At 49.3% G+C, this 21,027-nt stretch overlaps 1 protein-coding gene across 2 annotated transcripts in view; it reads left to right on the top strand.

Moving 5' to 3' along the window:
• Positions 1 to 19,767, top strand: part of C3H10orf90 (chromosome 3 C10orf90 homolog) — a 30,421-nt gene extending 10,654 nt beyond the window's left edge. For both annotated transcript variants that reach the window (XM_038744072.1, XM_038744071.1), the window contains exons 2-7: positions 3,200 to 4,487; positions 6,013 to 6,194; positions 9,189 to 9,384; positions 12,029 to 12,092; positions 15,984 to 16,083; positions 18,917 to 19,767. In XM_038744072.1, the coding sequence (XP_038600000.1) occupies positions 3,257 to 4,487; positions 6,013 to 6,194; positions 9,189 to 9,384; positions 12,029 to 12,092; positions 15,984 to 16,083; positions 18,917 to 18,955 (1,812 nt within the window). In that variant the 5' untranslated portion in view covers positions 3,200 to 3,256 and the 3' untranslated portion in view covers positions 18,956 to 19,767. The remainder of the gene's footprint in view (positions 1 to 3,199; positions 4,488 to 6,012; positions 6,195 to 9,188; positions 9,385 to 12,028; positions 12,093 to 15,983; positions 16,084 to 18,916) is intronic.
• The last annotated feature ends 1,260 nt before the right edge of the window (positions 19,768 to 21,027 follow it).

The raw sequence follows: 21,027 nt of genomic DNA, 5'->3' as shown, positions 1-21,027 counted from the left end.
TCCCTTAACTTCTCCATGACCCGGTTACCTCATCTGTAAAATGGGGATTATGGGACTGTGTCCAACCTGATTAACTTGTATTAACTCTCTCTCTGTCTCTGTCTCTGCCTCTCTCTCTGTTTGTCTCTGTTTCCCTGTTTGTCTGTTTCTCTTTCTGTCTGTGCCTGTTTGTCTCTCTCTCTGTCTCCGTCTGCTTCTCTGCCCTCTCTCTCTCTCTCCATTTCTCTATTTCTTCCTCTCTTTCTCTGTCTCTCTGTTTCTCTGCCCCCTCTCTGATTCTCTCTCTCCATTTCTATTTGTTTTATTTTGTTAATATGTTTGGTTTTGTTCTCTGTCTCCCCCTTCTAGACTGTGAGCCCACTGTTGGGTAGGGACCATCTCTATATGTTGCCAACTTGTACTTCCCAAGCCCTTAGTACAGTGCTCTGCACACAGTAAGCGCTCAATAATTACGATTGATTGATTGATTGATTCCTGTTCAGCATCTGGCCTCCAACACCATGGCTCTCACCACCGAGTCCCACAACTCGGACGGGGTGGTCTCGTCCACGTTCTAGAAAGATCATCTTGGCAGTAGAATCAGTCAATTGTATTTATTGAGCACTTATTGTGTGCAGAGCACTGTAGTAAGCGGGTGGGAGGGGACAATATAACAATAAACAGACATAATCCATGCACACAACAAGCTTACAGGCTAGAAGGGGAGAAAGATATTGATAAAAAGAAATAAATTACCGATATAGACGTAAGTGCTGTGGGGGTGGGAGAGGGGATCAATCAATCAATCAATCAATCATATTTATTGAGTGCTTACTGTGTGCAGAGCACTGTGCTAAGCGCTTGGGAAGTACAAGTCGGCAACACATAGAGACAGTCTCTACCCAACAGCGGGCTCACAGAAGAGAAGGGAGAGACAGAGAACAAAACCAGACATACTAACAAAATAAAATAAATAGAATAGAAGAGATATGCACAAGTAAGATAAATAAATAAATAGAGTAATAAATATGTACAAACATATATACATATATACAGATGCTGTGGGGAAGGGAAGGAGGTAAGATGGGGGGATGGAGAGGGGGACGAGGGGGAGAGGAAGGAAGGGGCTCGGTCTGGAAAGGCCTGGAGAAGAATGAATAAAGGGAGAAGGTCAGGGTAATGCAGAAGGGCATGGGAGAAGAGGAAAGGAGGGTTTAATCAGGGAAGGCCTCTTGGAGGAGATGGGCCTTCAATAAGACTTTGAAGGGAAGGGGAGTAATTGTCGGTCGGATTTGAGGTGGGAGGGCGTTCCAGGCCAGAGGCAGGACTTGGGCGAGGAGTTTGGAGGTGAGAGCGAGAAGAGAGAGCAATAGTGAGAAGGTTACCATTAGAGGAGCCAAGTGTGCAGGCTGGGTTGTCCTAGGAGAGTAGCGAGGTGAGGTAGAAAGGGGCAAGGTGATTGATTGCTTTGAAGTCAATGGTGATGAGTTTTTGTTTGATGCAGTAGTGGATGGCCAACCAGCGGAGTTTCTTGAGGAAGGGGGAAACATGTCCTGAAGGTTTGGAGAAAAATGATCCAGGCAGCCAAGTATGGAATGGAGTGGGGAGAGACATGAGGCTGAGAGGTCAGCAAGGAGGCTGATACAGTAATCCAGGTGGGATAGGATAAGTGACTGTATTAACATGGAAGCAGTTTGGATGGAGAGGAAAGGGCAGATTTAAGCAATGTTATCAATCAATCAATCTATCAATCATATTTATTGAGCGCTTACTGTGTGCAGAGCACTGTATTAAGCGCTTGGGAAGTACAAGTTTGCAACATATATGAAAGTTGGACAGATAAGATGTGGTGAAAGATTGAATATGTGGGTTAAATGAGAGAGCGAGATGAGTCAAGGATAATGCCAAGGTAAGGTCAAGACTATTCAATAATTATTATTATTGTATTTGTTATGCACTTACTATGTGCCGGGCACTGTACTAAGCACTGGGGTCGATACAGGAAAATTGGGTTGGACATATAATAATAATAATGATGGCATTTGTTAAGCACTTACTATGTGCTAAGCTCTTGGGGGGATACAAGGTGATCAGGTTGTCCCATGTGGGGCTCACAGTCTTAATCCCCATTTTACAGATGAGGTAGCTGAGGCGTAGAGAAGTGAAGTGACTTGCCCAAAGTCACAGAGCAGACATGTGGTGCAGCCGGGAATAGAACCCATGACCTCCAACTCCCAAGCCCGTGCTCTTTCCACTGAGCCACACTGCTTCTCAATAGTCCCTGTACCACATGTGGCTCACAGTCTCAATACCCATTTTACAATTGAGGTAAGTGAGGCACAGAGAAGTGGAATGACTTGCCCAATGTCACACAGCAGACAAATGGAGGAGCAAGGATTAGAACCCATGACCTTCTGATTACCAGGCCCTTTCTCCATTCACCTCACCATGCTGCTTCTCTTACTACGCCGCGTTGTTTCTCTTCTCCTCCCAAAACTGTACGCTCCTTGCAGGGAGGGGACGTCTCTACCAACTCTGTTGCATTGTACTCTCCCAGGTGCTTAGTACAGTGTTCTCAATAAAATGATTAATTGATCGAGACAGTGCCAGTTGGGCAGGCCAGTCTGCATGGGAAGGACCCATGGGAGGGTCAGCGGCCCACACTCAGCCCAAAAAGTGGGTTCTCTTGTTGAGCGGCCTTCTCATAGACAAGATCGGCTTTGCACTGACCTGCTCTGGACAGTCCCGGCCTGGCCCTGGGCCCGTGCCCCCAAGATGGTGGGGACACACGGGCATTAGAAGCAGCGTGGCTCAGTGGAAAGAGCACGGGCTTTGGAGTCAGAGGTCATGGGTTCAAATCCCGGCTCCGCCAACTGTCAGCTGTGTGACTTTGGGCAAGTCGCTTCACTTCTCTGGGCCTCAGTTCCCTCATCTGTAAAATGGGGATAAAAACTGTGAGCCCCCCGGGGGACAACCTGATCACCTTGTCACCTCCCCAGCGCTTAGAACAGTGCTTTGCATGTAGTAAGCACTTAATAAATACCATTATTATTATTATTATTAGAAGAGGGGGGTGGGTGGGGATTGGGTGGGGAGGAGTCTGGTGGGGCAGATGGGGGCTGGGAGGAGAAGAACAACAGGGAGGTACACATCGCCCCGAGTATCTGAACCACCTGCAACTCTCCTCTCCCCCAACCTCCTGTCTCTCCCTTGTTTGCAGGACGCGACATCACGGTGGCGAGGAGGAAGTGTCCCCTGGCCGCTGACTGAGGGGAGCATGGGGCTGGTCACTCCATCCCCACAGGGGACACCATCATGGATGGGGCACAGGGTGGGCAGCACCAGTGTGGGGTCCGCACCCTTTGTCAACAGGCCCGGGGTGCCGGGGCCATTCTCCGGCCAAACCACCATCGTGGCCCACACTGACGTGGGCTCCGGACAGAAGCCACGGCCCGGCCGTCCGAGGAGGGGCTTCGCCTACATCACCATCACGGCCAGGAGGGTGGGATCCCATGCCTCTGACCCGGCCCAGACCCCCCAGGGAGCTGCCGGAGACCCTCTCCACATGATGTTTGTCAGGGGCGAGCAGCTGGGGAAAGCCCCCACCCACCCCACTGGACACGTCCACCTCACTGGCCCAGCCCACCTCACCAGCCATGGACAAGGCCATGGACACCTCTCCAGCGACGTCCACCACACGCACGCCCACCAAGCCGGCCACAAACACATTACCGGCCCTCCCCGCCTCACTGGCTATGCCCATCTCTCAGGCCCCACGGAGCACATCCACTCCACCCACACTTCCAGCCCTGTCCATTCCCCGTCTGGGCCCCTGAGCAGACAAGGACAATCATTCCATCAGGGAGATTCGGGAAGCGTCGGACCATCGACCCCTTGCTTGCAGATGCGGGCAGGTGGGGGTCTAGCCCACGGGACCGTAATCCGAAAGGCAGGGATCAGGATGGACCCCTCAACGAGCCCCCTCCCCTGCGTCCCTCCCCGTCTCTTCACCTCCTGTCTCTTCCTGCGAGTTTCCTGGCCTCGTCCCTGCTCGGTCTCCCTTTCGGCCGGTCCGCTCCCCACCCCTGCCGCTGCCACATGGCCTCCAGGCCCCAGGCCCCGGACACTGCGGTCTGCCACCACTCTGGTTCCCGAGGAAGACCCCCCGAGAAAAGACCCCGGAGGCATCGACAACCAGTCTCAGGTCGGGCCAGCTGGGGAGGAGGCCCTGACGGGCAGCACAGGAGGAGACGGGCCCGGGCCCCAAGCGGTCTGGGGTGGCCGGTGGGTCCGGCCAAGTGACAGGCCACCATCGCAACACGGAAGGGGATTGTTGGACAGTGACAATTCGCAGGGGAGGACACAGTCCCCGGGAGCCAGGCTGGGCCCCTACCAATCGGCGAGCAGAGTCAGCGTGGTGCCGGTGAGGGTGGGAAAAGAAGACGAAGCCTCGAATGACCGGAAACACGTGGCGACTGCCGCCTTCACCGACTGGAGCCGCTCGGCGGGTACGTGGGGCATCCGATATCAGAGCGGGATTGGGTACATTCATTCAATCGTATTTATTGAGCACTTACTGTGTGCAGAGCACTGTACTAAGCGCTTAAGTACATGAGGTGTGTAATCACAGAGCGGGATTGGGCAAATGACGTGTGCCTTCCCAGAGCGAGACCAGGTATGTGAGGCGTGTGATCTCAGAGCAGGATATGATTCACAAGACGTGCGAACCCTAGCTAAGAATCGGGTGTGCGCATGGCCCCATTGCTCACAAAAAACAGAAAAACACAAAACACACAAAAAACACGCTGCAGAGGAGCAGCGTGGCTCAATGGAAAGAGCACGGGCTTTGGAGTCAGAGCTCATGGTTCAAATCCCGACTCCGCCTATTGTCAGCTGTGTGACTTTGGGCAAGTCACTTAACTTCTCTGGGCCTCAGTTCCCTCATCTGTAAAATGGGGATGAATATCGTGATTCCCCCGTGGGACAACCTCATCACCTTGTAACCTCCCCAGTGCTTAGAACAGTGTTTGGCACATAGTAAGTGCTTAATAAATGCCATCATTAGTACTACGTGTGCGCATGGCCCCATCACTCACAAAAAACAGAAAAACACAAAACACACCAAAAACACACTACAGAGAAGCAGCTTGGCTCAATGGAAAGAGCCCGGGCTTTGGAGTCAGAGCTCATGGATTCAAGTCCCGACTCTGCCAAATGTCAGCTGTGTGACTTTGGGCAAGTCACTTCACTTCTCTGTGCCTCAGTTCCCTCATCTGCAAAATGGGGATTAAGATTGTGAGCCCAACATGGGGCAACCTGATCACCTTGTATCCTCCCCAGCACTTAGAACAGTGCTTGGCACATAGTAAGCGCTTAACAAATACCAAAATTATCATTCACTTATCGCAACGGGGAATTAAAGGACAGAAGCCAAAGATATTTATCTGTGCAAATGTTACTAATACTACTAATACATATCCCCTTTTCAATCTTCCTCTTGTCTGTATATTTTAGTGTCTACCTTCCGCTTTTGATCGTCAGTTCCTTCATCATCATCAATCGTATTTATTGAGCGCTTACTGTGTGCAGAGCACTGTACTAAGAGCTTGGGAAGTACAAATTGGCAACATATAGAGACAGTCCCTACCCGACAGTGGGCTCACAGTCTAAAAGGGGGAGACAAAACCAAACATACTAACAAAATAAAATAAATAGAATAGATATGTACAAGTAAAATAAATAAATGAATAAATGAATAAATGAATAAATAAATAAATAAATAAATAAATAAATAAGTTCAATAAGTTCCTTGAAAGCAGAGATCATGCCTTTTTAATTCTTTGGTACTCTTCCAAGCGCTTAGTACAGCATTCTGTACACCGTAAGCATTCAGTACGTACTGTTGATCGGTTGTGTGATTGATCCCTTCACTTGGCAAGACTCATCAATAACCCTGTATCCATGTGGCCTGGGAACCGGGTCAAAATGGGCCTGTACTGGGTTGGCTGAGCGTGGCCCCAGTGTGTCTTCCAGGTGTCTCTGAGCGCCGTGATTTCACCGCGATGCGAAAGAGAAGGGAGAAAACCGACAGATCAGAGACGCTCTTCAAACCCTTGACCGTCTCAGTGGCCGCCGTCCGGAGCCGGGATGCTTCCCAAGGGCCGGGCACCGGATCTGGGTCAGAGGAGCCCCCTCCCAGTCCCCTGACCCTAAGGGTAAGGACTCTGGGTCTTTAGGAGGGGTGGAGGTGGGGACCCCGGGAGTTTTGGGGATGGTGTGGGCTTTTAGGGAATCCCCAGGACATGACAAAAGTAAGATTTGGGGTTCCTCGTGTAGCTGTCACCTCAGGCCTAGGGGTCTGCTCCATGGGGTGAGGGAGACGAGAGGGCATTGGCCAGCTCAGGAGAGACAGGTGGCCCTTAGTCATTGTAATACTTCCTAAGCATAATACGTGTTAATACTTGAGAAGCAGCACGGCTCAGTGGAAAGAGCAGGGGCTTTGGAGTCAGAGGGCATGGGTTCAAATCCCAGCTCCGCCAATTGTCAGCTGCGTGACTTCGGGCTAGTCACTTCACTTAGAGAAGCAGCGTGGCTCAGAGAAGCAGCGTGGCTCAGTGGAAAAGAGCCCGGGCTTTGAAGTCAGAGGTCGTGGGTTCAAATCCCAGCTCCGCCACTTGTCAGCTGTGTGACTTTGGGCAAGCCACTTAACTTCTCTGGGCCTCAGTTCCCTCATCTGGAAAATAGGGATGAAGACTGTGAGCCCCCGTGGGACAACCTGATCACCTTGTAACCTCCCCAGAGCTTAGAACAGTGCTTTGCACATAGTAAGCGCTTAATAAATGCCATCATTATTATTATTATTATTATTAGAGAAACAGCGTGGCTCAGGGGAAAGAGCCCGGGCTTTGGAGTCAGAGGTCACAGGTTCAAATCCCGTCTCCGCCGCTTGTCAGCTGGGTGACTTTGGGCAAGTCACTTGACTTCTCTGGGCCTCAGTTCCCCATCTCTAAAATGGGGATTAAGACTGTGAGCCCCACGTGGGACAACCTGATCACCTTGTATCCTCCCCAGAGCTTAGGACACTGCTTTGCACATAGTAAGTGCTTAACAAATACCAAAATTATTATTATTATTATTCTCTGTGCCTCAGTTACCTAATCTGTAAAATGGGGATTAAGACTGTGAGCCCCCTGTGGGACAGCCTGATCACCTTGTAACTTCTCCAGTGCTTAGAACAGTGCTTTGCACATAGTAAGTGCTTAATAAATGGCATTATTATTATTATTATTATTATGCACTTACTATTTGTAAATCACTGTTCTAACCACTGGGATAATAATAATAATAATAATAATAATAATAATAATAATAATAATAATAATAATAATGTCGGTATTTGTTAAGTGCTTACTATGTGCAAAGCACTGTTCTAAGCGCTGGGGAGGCTACAAGGTGATCAGGTTGTCCCACGGGGGGGCTCACAATTTTAATCCCCATTTTACAGTTGAGGTAACTGAGGCACAGAGAAGTTAAGTGACTTGCCCAAAGTCACACAGCTGACAGTTGGCAGAGCTGGGATTTGAACCCATGACCTCTGACTCCAAAGCCCAGTCTCTTTCCACTGAGCCACAGATACAAGCTGATCCCGTCCCCTGTGGGACAACCTGATCACCTTGTAACCCCCCTAGCGCTTAGAACAGTGCTTTGCACATAGTAAGCGCTTAATAAATGCCATCATTATTATTATCCCGTCCCGTGGGGGCTTGCAATCTAATGGGGACGAACCACAGGCATTGAACAGGTCAGTTGAGGAGAGACTGGTGGCCCTTGACCAGTTCAGGGGAGATGGGGGCCCTCCTAGCTGGTTCAGGAGAGACCAGTAAACCTTGACCAGTTCAGGGGAGATGGGAGACCCGTACTCAATTCCAGGGAAACCACCAGTTCTTGGCTTATTCAGAGACCAGCAGCCCTTGATTGGGTCAGGGGAGATGGGAGAAAGCTATCCAGGTCAAGGGAGACTAGCAGCCCCTGGCTGGTTCAGGAAAGACGGGAAAAATCTAATTTAGAGGAACTAGTGGCCCTTGGTCAGTTCAAGGGAGACCAGTGGCCCTTGGCTAGTTCGGAGGAGACTAGCGGCCCTCGTCCAAGTCGATCGATCAATCAATCGCTTTAATTCTATTTTTTCTGATGACTTTGACACCTGTCTACGTGTTTTGTTTTGTTGTCTGTCTCCCCCTTCTAGACTGTGAGCCCGTTTTGGGGTAGGGGCCGTCATATATGTTGCCAACTTGTACTTCCCAAGTGCTTAGTATAGTGCTCTGCATCATCATCATCATCATCATCAATCGTATTTATTGAGCGCTTACTATGTGCAGAGCACTGTACTAAGTGCTTGGGAAGTACAAATTGGCAACATATAGAGACAGTCCCTACCCAACAGTGGGCTCACAGTCTAAAGGGGGGAGACAGAGAACAAAACCAAACATACTAACAAAATAAAAGAAATAGAATAGATATGTACAAATAAAATAAATAAATAAATAAATAGAGTAAAAAAAAATGTACAAACATATATACATATATACAGGTGGTGTGGGGAAGGGAAGGAGGTAAGATGGGGGGGATGGAGAGGGGGACGAGGGGGAGAGGAAGGAAGGGGAGCTTGCACACAGCAAGCACTTAATAAATACGATCGAATGAATGAATTGATTCAGCACTTACTGTGGGCAGAGCACTGTACTTAGAACTTGGGAGCATACAATATAACAGAGTTGGTAGACACGTTCCCTGCCCACGGTGAGCTTACAGTCTAAAGGCAGGAAGAGGCTAGTGGCCCTAGGCTGGTTCAGGAGAGATGGGAGACCCAAATCCAGTTCAAGGAGAGCAGTGGCCCACGGCCGGTTCAGGGGAGATGGGAGAACCAAGTCCAGTTCATTATTATTATTATTATTATCATCAATTGTATTTATTGAGTGCTTACTGTGTGCAGAGCACTGTACTAAGCGCTTGGGAAGTACAAGTTGGCAACATATAGAGATGGTCCCTACCCAACAGTGGGCTCACAGTCAGTTCAGGGGAGACCAGTGACCCTTGGCCTGTTTGCGATGTAGTGCTTCAGCGCTTAGAACAGTGCTTAGCACATTGTAAGTGCTTAACAAATACTATTATTATTATTATTATGTAAATGTGCATTTTCTCCTCTGGAGCAGGAAGCATTGCAAGTGCACCGACCTCAGTTCATCTCTCGCTCCCGGGAGCGTCTGGAGAAGCTGCAGCATATGGTCCAACAGAGGAAAGCCCAGCACCGTGGCGGAAATGCAGGGACCCAACTGGCCGCCCCCGCCTCCACCCCCGCCCCTAAGATGAGCAGGAAGAAGCAATTCACGGTCCCTCACCCACTCAGCGGTCAGTAGCTGGAGGGGGGGACGCACAGGTGGACCAGACACTTTTTGGACCTCGGCAGTCCTTCAAACTATCAGATTTATTGAGTGTTTACTCTGGCAGAGCACTGTATTGAGTCTTCGAGAGACTACAATATAATAGAATTGGTAGACACGTTCCCTGCCCACAAGGAGCTTACGGTCAAGGGAGGGAGATAGACATTAAAATAAATGACTCCGCTGAACTCCCCTGGACATAAGTCCTGTGGGACAGAGGGTGGGGTGAAGGAAAGGTGCAGTTGGGTAGGGACCGTCTTTATATGTTGCCAATTTGTACTTCCCAAGAGCTTAGTACAGTGCTCTGCACAGAGTAAGCGCTCAATAAATATGATTGAATGAATGAAAGGGTGATATAGAAAGGGGTGGGAGAAGAGGAAATGGGGGTTTAATCAGGAAAGGGCTCTTGGAGGAGATGTGCTTTTAATAAAGCTTTGACGGTGGGGAGAATAATCTTCTGTCGCATATGAAGGGGAAAGGCATTCCAAAAGAGAGTCAGGATGTGGAGGAGAGTTCAGTGCTGAGATAGGTAATAATAATAATGGCATTTATTAAGCGCTTACTATGTGCATAGCACTGTTCTAAGCACTGGGGAGGTTACAAGGCGATCAGGTTATCCGATGGGGGGCTCACAGTCTTCAAAGAAGCAGCGTGGCTCAGTGGAAAGAGCCCGGGCTTTGGAGTTCGAGATCATGGGTTTGAATCCCAGCTCCTCCACGTGTCTTCTGTGTGACCTTGGGCAAGTCACTTAACTTCTCTGTGCCTCAGTTCCCTCATCTGTAAAATGGGGATCAAGACTGTGAGCCCCACATGGGACAACCTGATCACCTTGTATCCCCCCAGCGCTTGGAATAGTGCTTTGCACATAGTAAGTGCTTAACAAATGCCATTATTATTATTATTATAAGGGTGGTAACATTTTCGATGGAGAGAAAAGGGAGGATTTTAGTGATATCATGAAGGTAGAACCAACAGGATTTGGTGACAGAATATGTCAATTAAATGAGAGAAATGAATCAAAGGTAATACCAAGTTGAGACAGGGAGCATGGTGGTGTTGTCTACAGTGATGTGAAAGTCAAGGGGAGGGCAGGGTTTGAATCACCTGTCTACATGTTTTGTATTGTTGTCAAACTCATGACCTCTGACTCCAAAGCCCGGGTTCTTTCCACCGAGCCACGCTGCTTCTCAGTAGTAGTGCACAGACCCGAAGAAGATGGCCATGAGAAGCAGCGTGGCTCAGTGGAAAGAGCCCGGGCTTTGGAGTCAGAGGTCATGGGTTCAAATCCCAGCTCCGCCAACTGTCTCTATATGTTGCCAACTTGTACTTCCCAAGCGCTTAGTACAGTGCTCTGCACACAGTCAGCGCTCAATAAATACGATTGATTGATTGATTGATTGAACTGTCAACTGTGTGACTTTGGGCAAGTCACTTAACTTCTCTGGGCCTCAGTTACCTCATCTGGAAAATGGGGATTAAAAACTGTGAGCCCCCCGTGGGACAATCTGATCACCTTGTAACCTCCCCAGCACTTAGAACAGTGCTTTGCACATAGTAAGCGCGTAACAAATACCATTATTATTATTATCTGCCTCGGAGCCCAGGGTGGTGTGTTGGTCTCATCAGGACCACAAGAGTCAGAGTGGCCAGAGAAGTCCAGGGTGGCCAGGCCAGGGGGGTTGGGTGGCCGGGCCAGAGGAGGTAGGGGCGGCCAGAGCAGAGGGGCCTGGGGCAGCCAGGACAGAAGGGATTGGGGCAACCAGAGCAGAGGGAGTTGGGGTGACCAGGCCGGAGGGGATCGGGGCAACCAGAACAGAGGGGGTCACAGCGTCCAGGCCAGAGGGGCTCAGTGAGGTCAGGCCGGAGGGGGTTGGAGATGCCAGGCCAGGTAGGGTCAATGAGAGTGATTGTGGGTTGAATGAGAAGCAGCGTGGCTCAGTGGAAAGAGCCCGGGCTTGGGAGTCAGAGGTCCTGGGTTCAAATCCCGGCTCCGCCACTTGTCAGCTGGGTGACCTTGGGCAAGTCACTTAACTTCTAGGCTGTGAGCCCACTGTTGGGTAGGGACTGTCTCTATATGGTGCCAACTTGTACTTCCCAAGCGCTTAGTACAGTGCTCTGCGCACAGTAAGCGCTCAATAAATATAACTGAATGAACTTCTCTTGGCCTCAGGTCCCTCATCTGTAAAATGGGGACTGAGACTGTGAGCCCCACGTGGGACAACCTTGATCACCTTGTATCCGCCCTCCAGCGCTTAGAACAGTGCTTGGCACACTGTAAGCGCTTACCAAATACCACCATTATTATCATTATTAATGAGAGAGAGGAGTCAAGGAGAACGTCGAGATTACAGGTTTGCGAGGTGGGAAGGATGGCGGGTCCCACGATTCCCACAGTTCCCACAGTTCCGCTTCCCGAGGTCACGGCTCACACGGACACGACTCCCATGAACACAGCTCCCACAGATGTGGCTTCCACAGACCTACTTCACACAGACACAGTTCCCACGGATAAATCTCCCACGGACTTGGCTCCAACGAACACGGCTCCCACGGACACAGCTCCCAAGCTCCGAGTGCTCTTCGAGTTGAACTGTCTTGTTTTCTCTTCTTAGACAACCTGTTCAAGCCCAAGGAAAGGTTCATTTCGGAGAAGGAGATGCACATGAGATCTAAAAGGTACCTCAGCGTTGGAGTGTGGGGGGCAAACAAGGGAAAACAAACAGCAGACGACTGGGGAGTCCAAGGGGGGATGTAAGGGGAAGCATGGGCCTGGGCCTCTTTCCCGCGTGGCTGTTGTTGATTGTTCATTTGTCACATTTACCCCTTCCCCCACCCCACCATCTCTGGATCTGCCCCTCTAGACTGTAAGGTCCCTGTGGGCAGGAAATGTGTCTGCTTATTATTGTATCATACTCTCCCAAGTGTTTAGTACAGCGCTCTGCACACAGTAAGCGTTCAATAAAGACGACTGACTTACGGACCAATCTGCAGGGCCCTCGGAAGACGAGAGTTTGGCCTAGCTTTGGTATTCAGGGTTGTCCCGATGGGAGCGGGGTGTGGTACTATACAAGTTCACCTTCAAGGCCCTCACAGGGTCAGGAAGCTGCCTAGGAAATCTCAGCTTCCCAGACGGGTGGGGTCCGACTGGAGTCCTGCTGGGGTCTGGAGTCTGGGGGTGTGTGGGAGGAGCAGAAGGAAAGGGAGAAAGCCCCTCCATCTCCCTCTAATAATTAATAATAATAATAATAATGGCATTTATTAAGCGCTTACTATGTGCTAAGTCTACTAAGTCTAAAAGACTTACACCGTCTTTTAGACTGTGAGCCCACTGTTGGGTAGGGACTGTCTCTATATGTTGCCAACTTGTACTTCCCAAGGGCTTAGTACAGTGCTCTGCACGCAGTAAGCGCTCAATAAATACGATTCATGATGATCATGATGCGAAGCACTGCCCACTGCTCCCCACGGACTCCTAGAGGTTCCTAGTTTCCCCCAAGCACCATTTCTGAGCTGCTTACAGCCAAATGAGTCCATGGTGATCCTGGTGACCCCTGGCCTGCTGAGTCAAGGCCTGTATCCCAATTTTTTTTTAATGGTATTTGTTAAGTGCTTACTATGTGCCCGACACCGTACTAAGCACTGGGGTCTATACAAGCTAATCAGGTTGGACACAGTCCATGTCCCACATGGGGCTCCCAGCCTTAATCCCCATTTTACAGATGAGGTAACTGAGCCAATGAGAAGTGAAGTGACTCGGCCAAGGTCACACAGCAGACGAGTGGCAGATCCAGGATCAGAACCCTGTTCCTTCTGAGGCCTGTGCTTCGAGAAGCAGCGTGGCTCAGTGGAAATAGCACGGGCTTGGGCGTCAGAGGTCATGGGTTCAAATCCCAACTCTGCCACTTGTCAGCTGTGTGACTTTGGGCAAGTCACTTAACTTCTCTGTGCCTCAGTTCTCTCATCTGTAAAATGGGGATTAAGACTGTGAGCCCCACGTGGGACAACCTGATCACCTTGTATCCTGCCCAGTGCCTAGAACAGTCCTTTGCACATAGTAAGCACTTAACAAATGTCATTATTATTATTATTATTATTATTATTATTATTATTATTATCCACCAGGCCATGTTGCTTCTCTTCACTAACCCTCAACACCCTGGGCAAAACCTGAATTAGACTGTAAACACCTCAGGCAGTCAGTCATGGAACTTACTGAGGGCTTATTGGGTGCAAAGCACTATACTAAGCATTTGGAAGAGTACGGTATCAGCACTTCCTACAGTGCTCAGCACTTAGTGCTGTGCACATAGTGAATGCTTAACAAATAGCATAATAATAATAATAATTTTATAGACATGAGCCCCTCTCTCAGGGAGCTTACAATCTAGTGGAAGACATATCCTCAAGGTCCTCGAGAGCAGAGCTATTATTTTTATTATATGCTTTGAACTGTCTATTACAGTGCTCTGCACACAATAGGCACCCAGTACAGTGCTCTACTTCCTGTAGGCACCTAACAGTGTTCTGCACGTTAGGTGCCCAGTACAGTGTTTTGCAGTGTTTTAGTGCAGTGCTCCACACATAGCTGATGCCCAATACAGTTCCCTGCACACAGTTGGTGTCCAGTTCAGTGCTCTGTCCATACCAGGCCACCCTGCACAGCACTCTGCCCACAACAGGCACAGGGTTCTTCATACATTGTGGCAGGAGGAGGAGGATAAGGAGGAGGAGGAAGAGGAGGAGGAGGAGGAGAAGAAGAAGAAGACAAAGAAGAAGGAGAAGGAGAAGGAGAAGAAGACAAAGAAGGAGAAGGAGAAGGAGAAGGAGAAGGAGAAGAAGACAAAGAAGGAGAAGGAGAAGGAGAAGAAGAAGAAGAAGAAGAAGAAGAAGAAGAAGAAGAAGAAGAAGGGGGAGGGGAGGGGGAAAGGGAAGTGGAGGGGGAGGAGGAAGAGGAGGAGAAGAAGAAGACAGAAGGAGAAGAAGGAGGAAGAGGAGGAGAAGAAGGAGGAGGAGGAGGAGGAGAAGAAGGAGAAGAAGGAGAAGAAGAAGAAGAAGAAGAAGAAGAAGAAGAAGAAGAAGAAGAAGAAGGAGGAGAAGGAGAAGGAGAAGAAGAAGAAGAAGAAGAAGAAGAAGAAGGGGAAGGAGGAGGCGGAGGGGGAGGAGGAGGAGGAGGAGGAGGAGGAGGAGGAAGAGAAGAAGAAGAAAGAAGGAGAAGAAGAAGAAGAAGAAGAAGAAGAAGAAGAAGAAGAAGAAGAAGAAGAAGAAGAAGAAGAAGGGGAGGGGGAGGGGGAGGGGAAGGGGAGGAGGAGGAGGTGGAGGAGGAGGAGGAGGAGGAGAAGGAGAAGGAGAAGGAGAAGAAGAAGAAGAAGAAGAAGAAGAAGAAGAAGAAGAAGAAGAAGAAGAAGGAAGAAAAAGGAAGAAGAAGAAATGAAATGCTTAGACTATATAGCATGACCATTCACTCTCTCTTAGCAAAAGGCGACCCCGGGTCAGTCTATACCCACCCCCACTCCTGAAAACAATTCAGGATTGTATCCGACCCCATGTCCACGCAGCCTGGCTCATTTCCTGATTTCTGGCCGTGGAGGGGCCAATTCTAGCGGGGCTTCTTTGGGAGCAAGCGAGCGAGCCCATGGCAGGAGTGGGCACAGCCTGAGCCAGCTCAGGGTCTCACTCTGTCCCCGCTGAGGGGTCGGGAAGGAGGAGCGTAGCTGGGCAGGTTGGCGGTCAAGGCTTGTTCACCGACGGTCAGTCCAAGATGCTCTTATCCAAGGGTAACAGCTGCCCACCGTCTCCCACAGGGCCCCGGAGCTCTGGGGGACGGAAGACAATCCCTCTGGGGTCTGCTCTCAACCAGAGGCCCCAGACCACCCAAGGTTTCTGCCTGAGAGCCCGATGCATCTGGCCAAGATGACCACTGCCCCCACTCCCACCCGGAGAGGTTGCAGAGAGCTGACCGACTGACTGATCGACTGACCGACCAACTCACCACCTGACTGACCTACCGACTGACTGACAGTCCTCCCAACTGCCTGACCATCTGACCAACTGCCCCACCAACTGTGTGACCAACTGCCCACCTGACCGACCAACTGACTGATCGCCTAACTATCCACCTGACCATGTAACTGTGCAACCAACCAAATGATTACCCAAGGAACTGCTTGAGCGACTGACCACCCAACTTCCCAGTTGACCGGCCAACCAACTGCACAATCAGCCACCCTACTGGCCTCCCGACCGACCGACCGACTGACCCCCCAACTGAATGACCAACCGAATGCCCACCTGACTGACCGACTGACATCTCCCAACCATCCTCCTGACCGCCCAACCAACTGCTTGGCCGACCGCATGCTCACCCACTTAACCGTCCAACCATCTGACCACCTGACCCACCTGAGCCAGGCAGCTCTGGCTCTGCCTCCTCGGGGGGCCCTTCAATCAATCAATCCATCAGTCAATCAGAGCTATTTATTGAGTGCTTACTGTGTGCAGAGCACTAGACTAAGTGCTGGAGAGAATATAATAGAACAGAGTTCTGACTACCTTCTCATTGGCTTCTAGGATCTACGACAACTTGCCCGAGGTGAGAAAGAAAAAAGAAGAGCAAATGAAAAGAGTCATTTTACAGACCAACCAACTCCGAGCTAAAGTCTTCAAAAAGGTCCCGGGATTTAAAGACGCCCATTTTACCCTGGGAGTTGCGGGGAAGGGGCAGAGGGCAGGGTGGGGTTTCCTGTCAGGCCTGGCCAGTCAGGTTCATTCATTCATTCATTCAATCATTTATTGAGCATTTACTGTGTGCAGAGCACTGTACTAAGTTCTTGGGAGAGTACAATACAACGGTAAACAGGCACATTTCCTGGCCACAACAACCTTACACTCTAGACGGGGAGGAGACAGACATTACTATAAATAAATAAATGACAGATATGGACATAAGTGCAGTGGGGTTGGGAGGGAGGAAGAGCAAAGGGAGGAAGTCAGGGCAATGATGCAGAAAGAAGTGGGAGAGGAGGAAAGGAGTTGCTTGGTCCGGGAAGACTTTTTGGAGGAGATATGCCTTCAGTAAGGCTTTGCAGTGGTGGAGAGCAATTATCTGTCCGATGTGAGGAAGGAGAGTGCTTTAGACCAGAGGTAGAATGTGGGCTAGTGGTCAGCAGAGGTGAGTAGTGATGTGAGGTAGGAGGGGGCAAGGTGATGGACTGCTTTAAAGCTAATAGTGAGAAGGTTTTGTTTGATGCGGGGGTAGATGGGCAATGACTCGAGTTTCTTGAGGTGTGTAAGGGTGACGTGTCCCGAACATTTTTGTAGAAAAATGATCTGGGCAGCAAAGTGAAGTATGGACTGGAGTGGGGAGAGACAGGAGGCTGGGAGGTCAGCAAGAAAGCTGATGCAGTAATCTTGGGGAGATAGGATGAGTTATTGTATTAACGTGGTAGCAGTTTGGATGGAGAGGAAAGGGTGGATTTTAGCCATGCTGTGAAGGTGGGACCGACAGGGTTTAGTGATAGATTGAATATGTGAGTTGAATGACTGCTGGACGGCCCCGGTGCTCCTGCTCCCCCATCTCATTCATTCATTCAATCAATCGTATTTATTGAGCGCTTACTATGTGCAGGCCTCCAGGAGGCCTTCCCAGACTGAGCCCCCTCCTTCCTCTCCCCCACCACCCCCTCTGCATCCCCCCCGCCTTACCTCCGTCCCCTCCCCACAGCATCTGTATATATGTTTGTACATATTTATTACTCTATTTTATATGTACATATTTATTCTATTTATTTTATTTTGTTAATATATTTTGTTGTCTGTCTCCCCCTTCTAGATTGTGAGCCTACTGTTGGATAGGGATCGACTCTATATGTTGCCAACTTGTACTTCCCAAGTGCTTAGTACAGTGCTCTGCATACAGTAAGTGCTCCATAAATACAATTGAATAAATGAATGAATGAGAGAGAGGAATTAAAGATAATGCCAAGGTTACGGGCTTGTGAGACAGGCAGAATGGTGGTGCTGTCTACAGTGATGGGAAAGTTAGTGGGAGGATAGGGTTTGGGTGGGAAGAAAAGGAGTTTTGTTTTGGAAAGGTTGGGTCGCTGTCAGGCCTATCCGCTGTCAGTCCTGGCCACTGTCAAGAATGGTCACTGTCAGTCCTGTCAATGTCATGTATGGTCTGTATATATGTATATACGTTTGTACTTATTTATTACTCTATTTATTTATTTATTTATTTTACCTGTACATATCTATTCTATTTATTTTATTTTGTTAGTATGTTTGGTTTTGTTCTCTGTCTCCCCCTTTTAGACTGTGAGCCCACTGTTGCACAGGAGCAGCGTGGCTCAGTGGAAAGAGCTCGGGCTTTGGAGCTGGAGGTCATGGGTTCAAATCCCGGCTCTGCCACTTGTCAGCTGTGTGACTTTGGGCAAGACACTTCACTTCTCTGAGCCTTAGTACCTCATCTGTAAAATGGGGATTAAGAGTGTGAGCCCCACGTGGGACAACCTGATCACCTTGTAACTTCCCCAGCGCTTAGAACAGTGCTTTGCACATAATAAGTGCTTAAAAATGTCATTATCCTCACTGTACCTCGCTCTCGCCTGTCCCGCCATCGACCCCCGGCCCACGTCATCCCCCGGGCCTGGAATGCCCTCCCTCTGCCCATCCGCCAAGCCAGCTCTCTTCCTCCCTTCAAGGCCCTGCTGAGAGCTCACCTCCTCCAGGAGGCCTTCCCAGACTGAGCCCCTTCTTTCCTCTCCCCCTCGTCCCCCTCTCCATCCCCCCGTCTTACCTCCTTCCCTTCCCCACAGCACCTGTATATATGTATATATGGTTGTACATATTTATGACTCTATTTATTTATTTATTTATTTATTTTACTTGTACATTTCTATCCTACTTATTTTATTTTGTTGGTATGTTTGGTTCTGTTCTCTGTCTCCCCCTTTTAGACTGTGAGCCCACTGTTGGGTAGGGACTGTCTCTATGTGATGCCAATTTGTACTTCCCAAGCGCTTAGTACAGTGCTCTGCACATAGTAAGCGCTCAATAAATACGATTGATTGATTGATTGATTGACTGTCTCTATATGTTGCCAACTTGTACTTCCCAAGCCCTTAGTACAGTGCTCTGCACGCAGTAAGCGCTCAATAATTACGATTGATTGATATGGTCAGTGTCAAACCTGGCCACTGTCAGGTCTGGTCACTGTCAGGCCCAGCAACTGTAAGGTTTTAGACTGTGAGCCCACTTTTAGACTGTGAGCCCACTGTTGGGTAGGGACTGTCTCTATATGTTGTCAATTTGTACTTCCCAAGCGCTTAGCACAGTGCTCTGCACACAGTAAGCGCTCAATAAATACGATTGATGATGATGATGATGCGGACCGGGCCCTTCCTCAGGGATATTCTCTCTCCCCGACTGTGAGGGCCCTGAGTACGGGACACAGCCATCTTGAAGCAGAACACTGACACTTCTGTTCCTTTCTGCCATTCTAGCAACTGCTGGACCAACTCCTCCACAGAAACACAGACTAGCAAGGCTGAAGCTCCGGCCCACTCCCCTTCCCTGCACCCAGAATGACTTTGGACTCTGGCTAAGCCACACACTCCAGCACCTCCGGTCCGAGCCGGGAAGCATGAGGTCCGCCCTCCTCCCTCCGCAGCCTGTGGGAAAAGGAACACCAGTCCGAGAGCCATCCCCAAGCCTGGACATTCACAGCCACATGACGGACTAATTGAAGGAATTTCGTGGCAGGGTGGCTTCCATCCCACCCATTTCTACCGCTGAGGCCCAGGCGGGGAAGGCTGTCAGAAATGCAGCGAGCTCATCCTTCCAAGGTTTCCTCCCGACCGCTTCCCGGAGGAAAAACCCACAAGAAAATCAGGCTCAGCGATCCTTAAGGATGTAGCCGTTGGAGTCCAGCTGATGTGATGTGAAGTGAGCGGGGAGGAGGCCCAAGGCAACCAACTCGGGGGTCTACGGGCTGCCCCCATCATCAACGTGGCGGGCCGACGGAGCGAAGGAGAATTCCAGGCAGAGACACCCGCCGTCACGCCCCTCCGACAGCCAGCCGCACCATTTTCCTCTCCGGCCTCGCTCCTCACTGCTTCCTGCCCCTTGGCCGGGGTTTGACAGATGCAGCTTCCATAGGGGATGGCAAATTTGGAAAGAGAAACCTGCAGACAGAAATAGCTGGAACAAGGGCCAAGTCGCTCCGGAGTTTCTTCGAAAACCTGCAAAATGACAGTAACTGTGCTCTATCTACCCACCTTGGGTTGCTTCCCATGTCTGTTGGAAAGTTTAAAAGTAACTAGTTTTTTCTCCAAAAAGAGGAAATAAACGTCATCAGGAGAAAATTGTTAGACGACTTTTCTATCACTCGAAGTTCATTCATTCAATTGTATTTGCCAACTTGTACTTCCCAAGCGCTTAGTACAGTGCTCTGCGCACAGTAAGCGCTCAATAAATGCGATTGAATGAATGAATGAATGGATGTTGCCAACTTGTACTTCCCAAGCGCTTAGTACAGTGCTCTGCACACAGTAAGCGCTCAAGAAATACGATTGGATTGATTGGATTTATTAATAATAATAATAATAATGATGGCATTTATTAAGCACTTACTATGTGCAAAGCACTGTTCACATTACAAGGAGATCAGGTTGTTTCACGGGGCACTCACAGTCTTAATCCCCATTTTACAGATGAGGGAACTGAGGCACAGAGAAGTTAAGTGACTTGCCCAAAGTCACACAGCTGACAAGTGGCGGAGCTGGGATTTGAACCCATGACCTCTGACTCCAAAGCCCGGGCTCTTTCCACTGAGCCGCGCTGCTTCTCGTTATTGTGTGCAGAGCATTTTACTGAGTGCTTAGGATAGTAAAGTATAAAAATAAACAGATTCATTCCCTGCTCCCAATGTAAAAAAAAACCACAAGAAAATGACGCCTCTTACAAAAAAAATGTATTTATTTGTGTCACAGGATTTATTGGTAGGGGGAAAATCAGGTCCCTCCTTGGTGCGATTAACTTCCCAGTCCTTGATCCTTGATGCTGACACTCTTCCCAGATTCTCACACAGTGCAATTACTGAATTTCCAGTTGTACAACACCTTGTTTACACAAATATCTCCATATTCTGGTCCACCTGCGTCTTTTGAGCTCTGTGTTTATAGCAGAGCCAGAAGCAGAAGAAGCAGCAAAATATCTATAACGCCACTGACCCCTCACCCACATCAAGCGCCACATTGAGCGCTCAATGAATACGATTGAATGAACGAATGAATGAACTTAATTTCTCTGTGCCTCAGTTACCTCATCTATAAAATGGGGATTAAACCCGTGAGCCCTCCATGGGGCAACCTGATCACCTTGTAACCTCCCCAGTGCTTAGAACGGTGCTTTGCACATAGTAAACGCTTAACAATACCATTATTATTATTATTATTATTAGGTCATTATGGGCAGGGAACGTATCTACTATGTTGTATTTTATTCTCCCAGGTGCTTAGTACAGTGTTCTGCTCATAGTAAGCGCTCAATAAATATCATTGATTGAGTGATCGGGGGTCGGATCAGGGGTGTAGATAAGAGACTTGAATCAGGG

Source organism: Tachyglossus aculeatus, chromosome 3, assembly GCF_015852505.1.
Source record: "Tachyglossus aculeatus isolate mTacAcu1 chromosome 3, mTacAcu1.pri, whole genome shotgun sequence".
Classification (NCBI taxonomy): domain Eukaryota; kingdom Metazoa; phylum Chordata; class Mammalia; order Monotremata; family Tachyglossidae; genus Tachyglossus; species Tachyglossus aculeatus.
The sequence above is the reverse complement of the archived record's forward strand: the minus strand, read 5'-3'. Positions and strand labels throughout refer to the sequence as shown.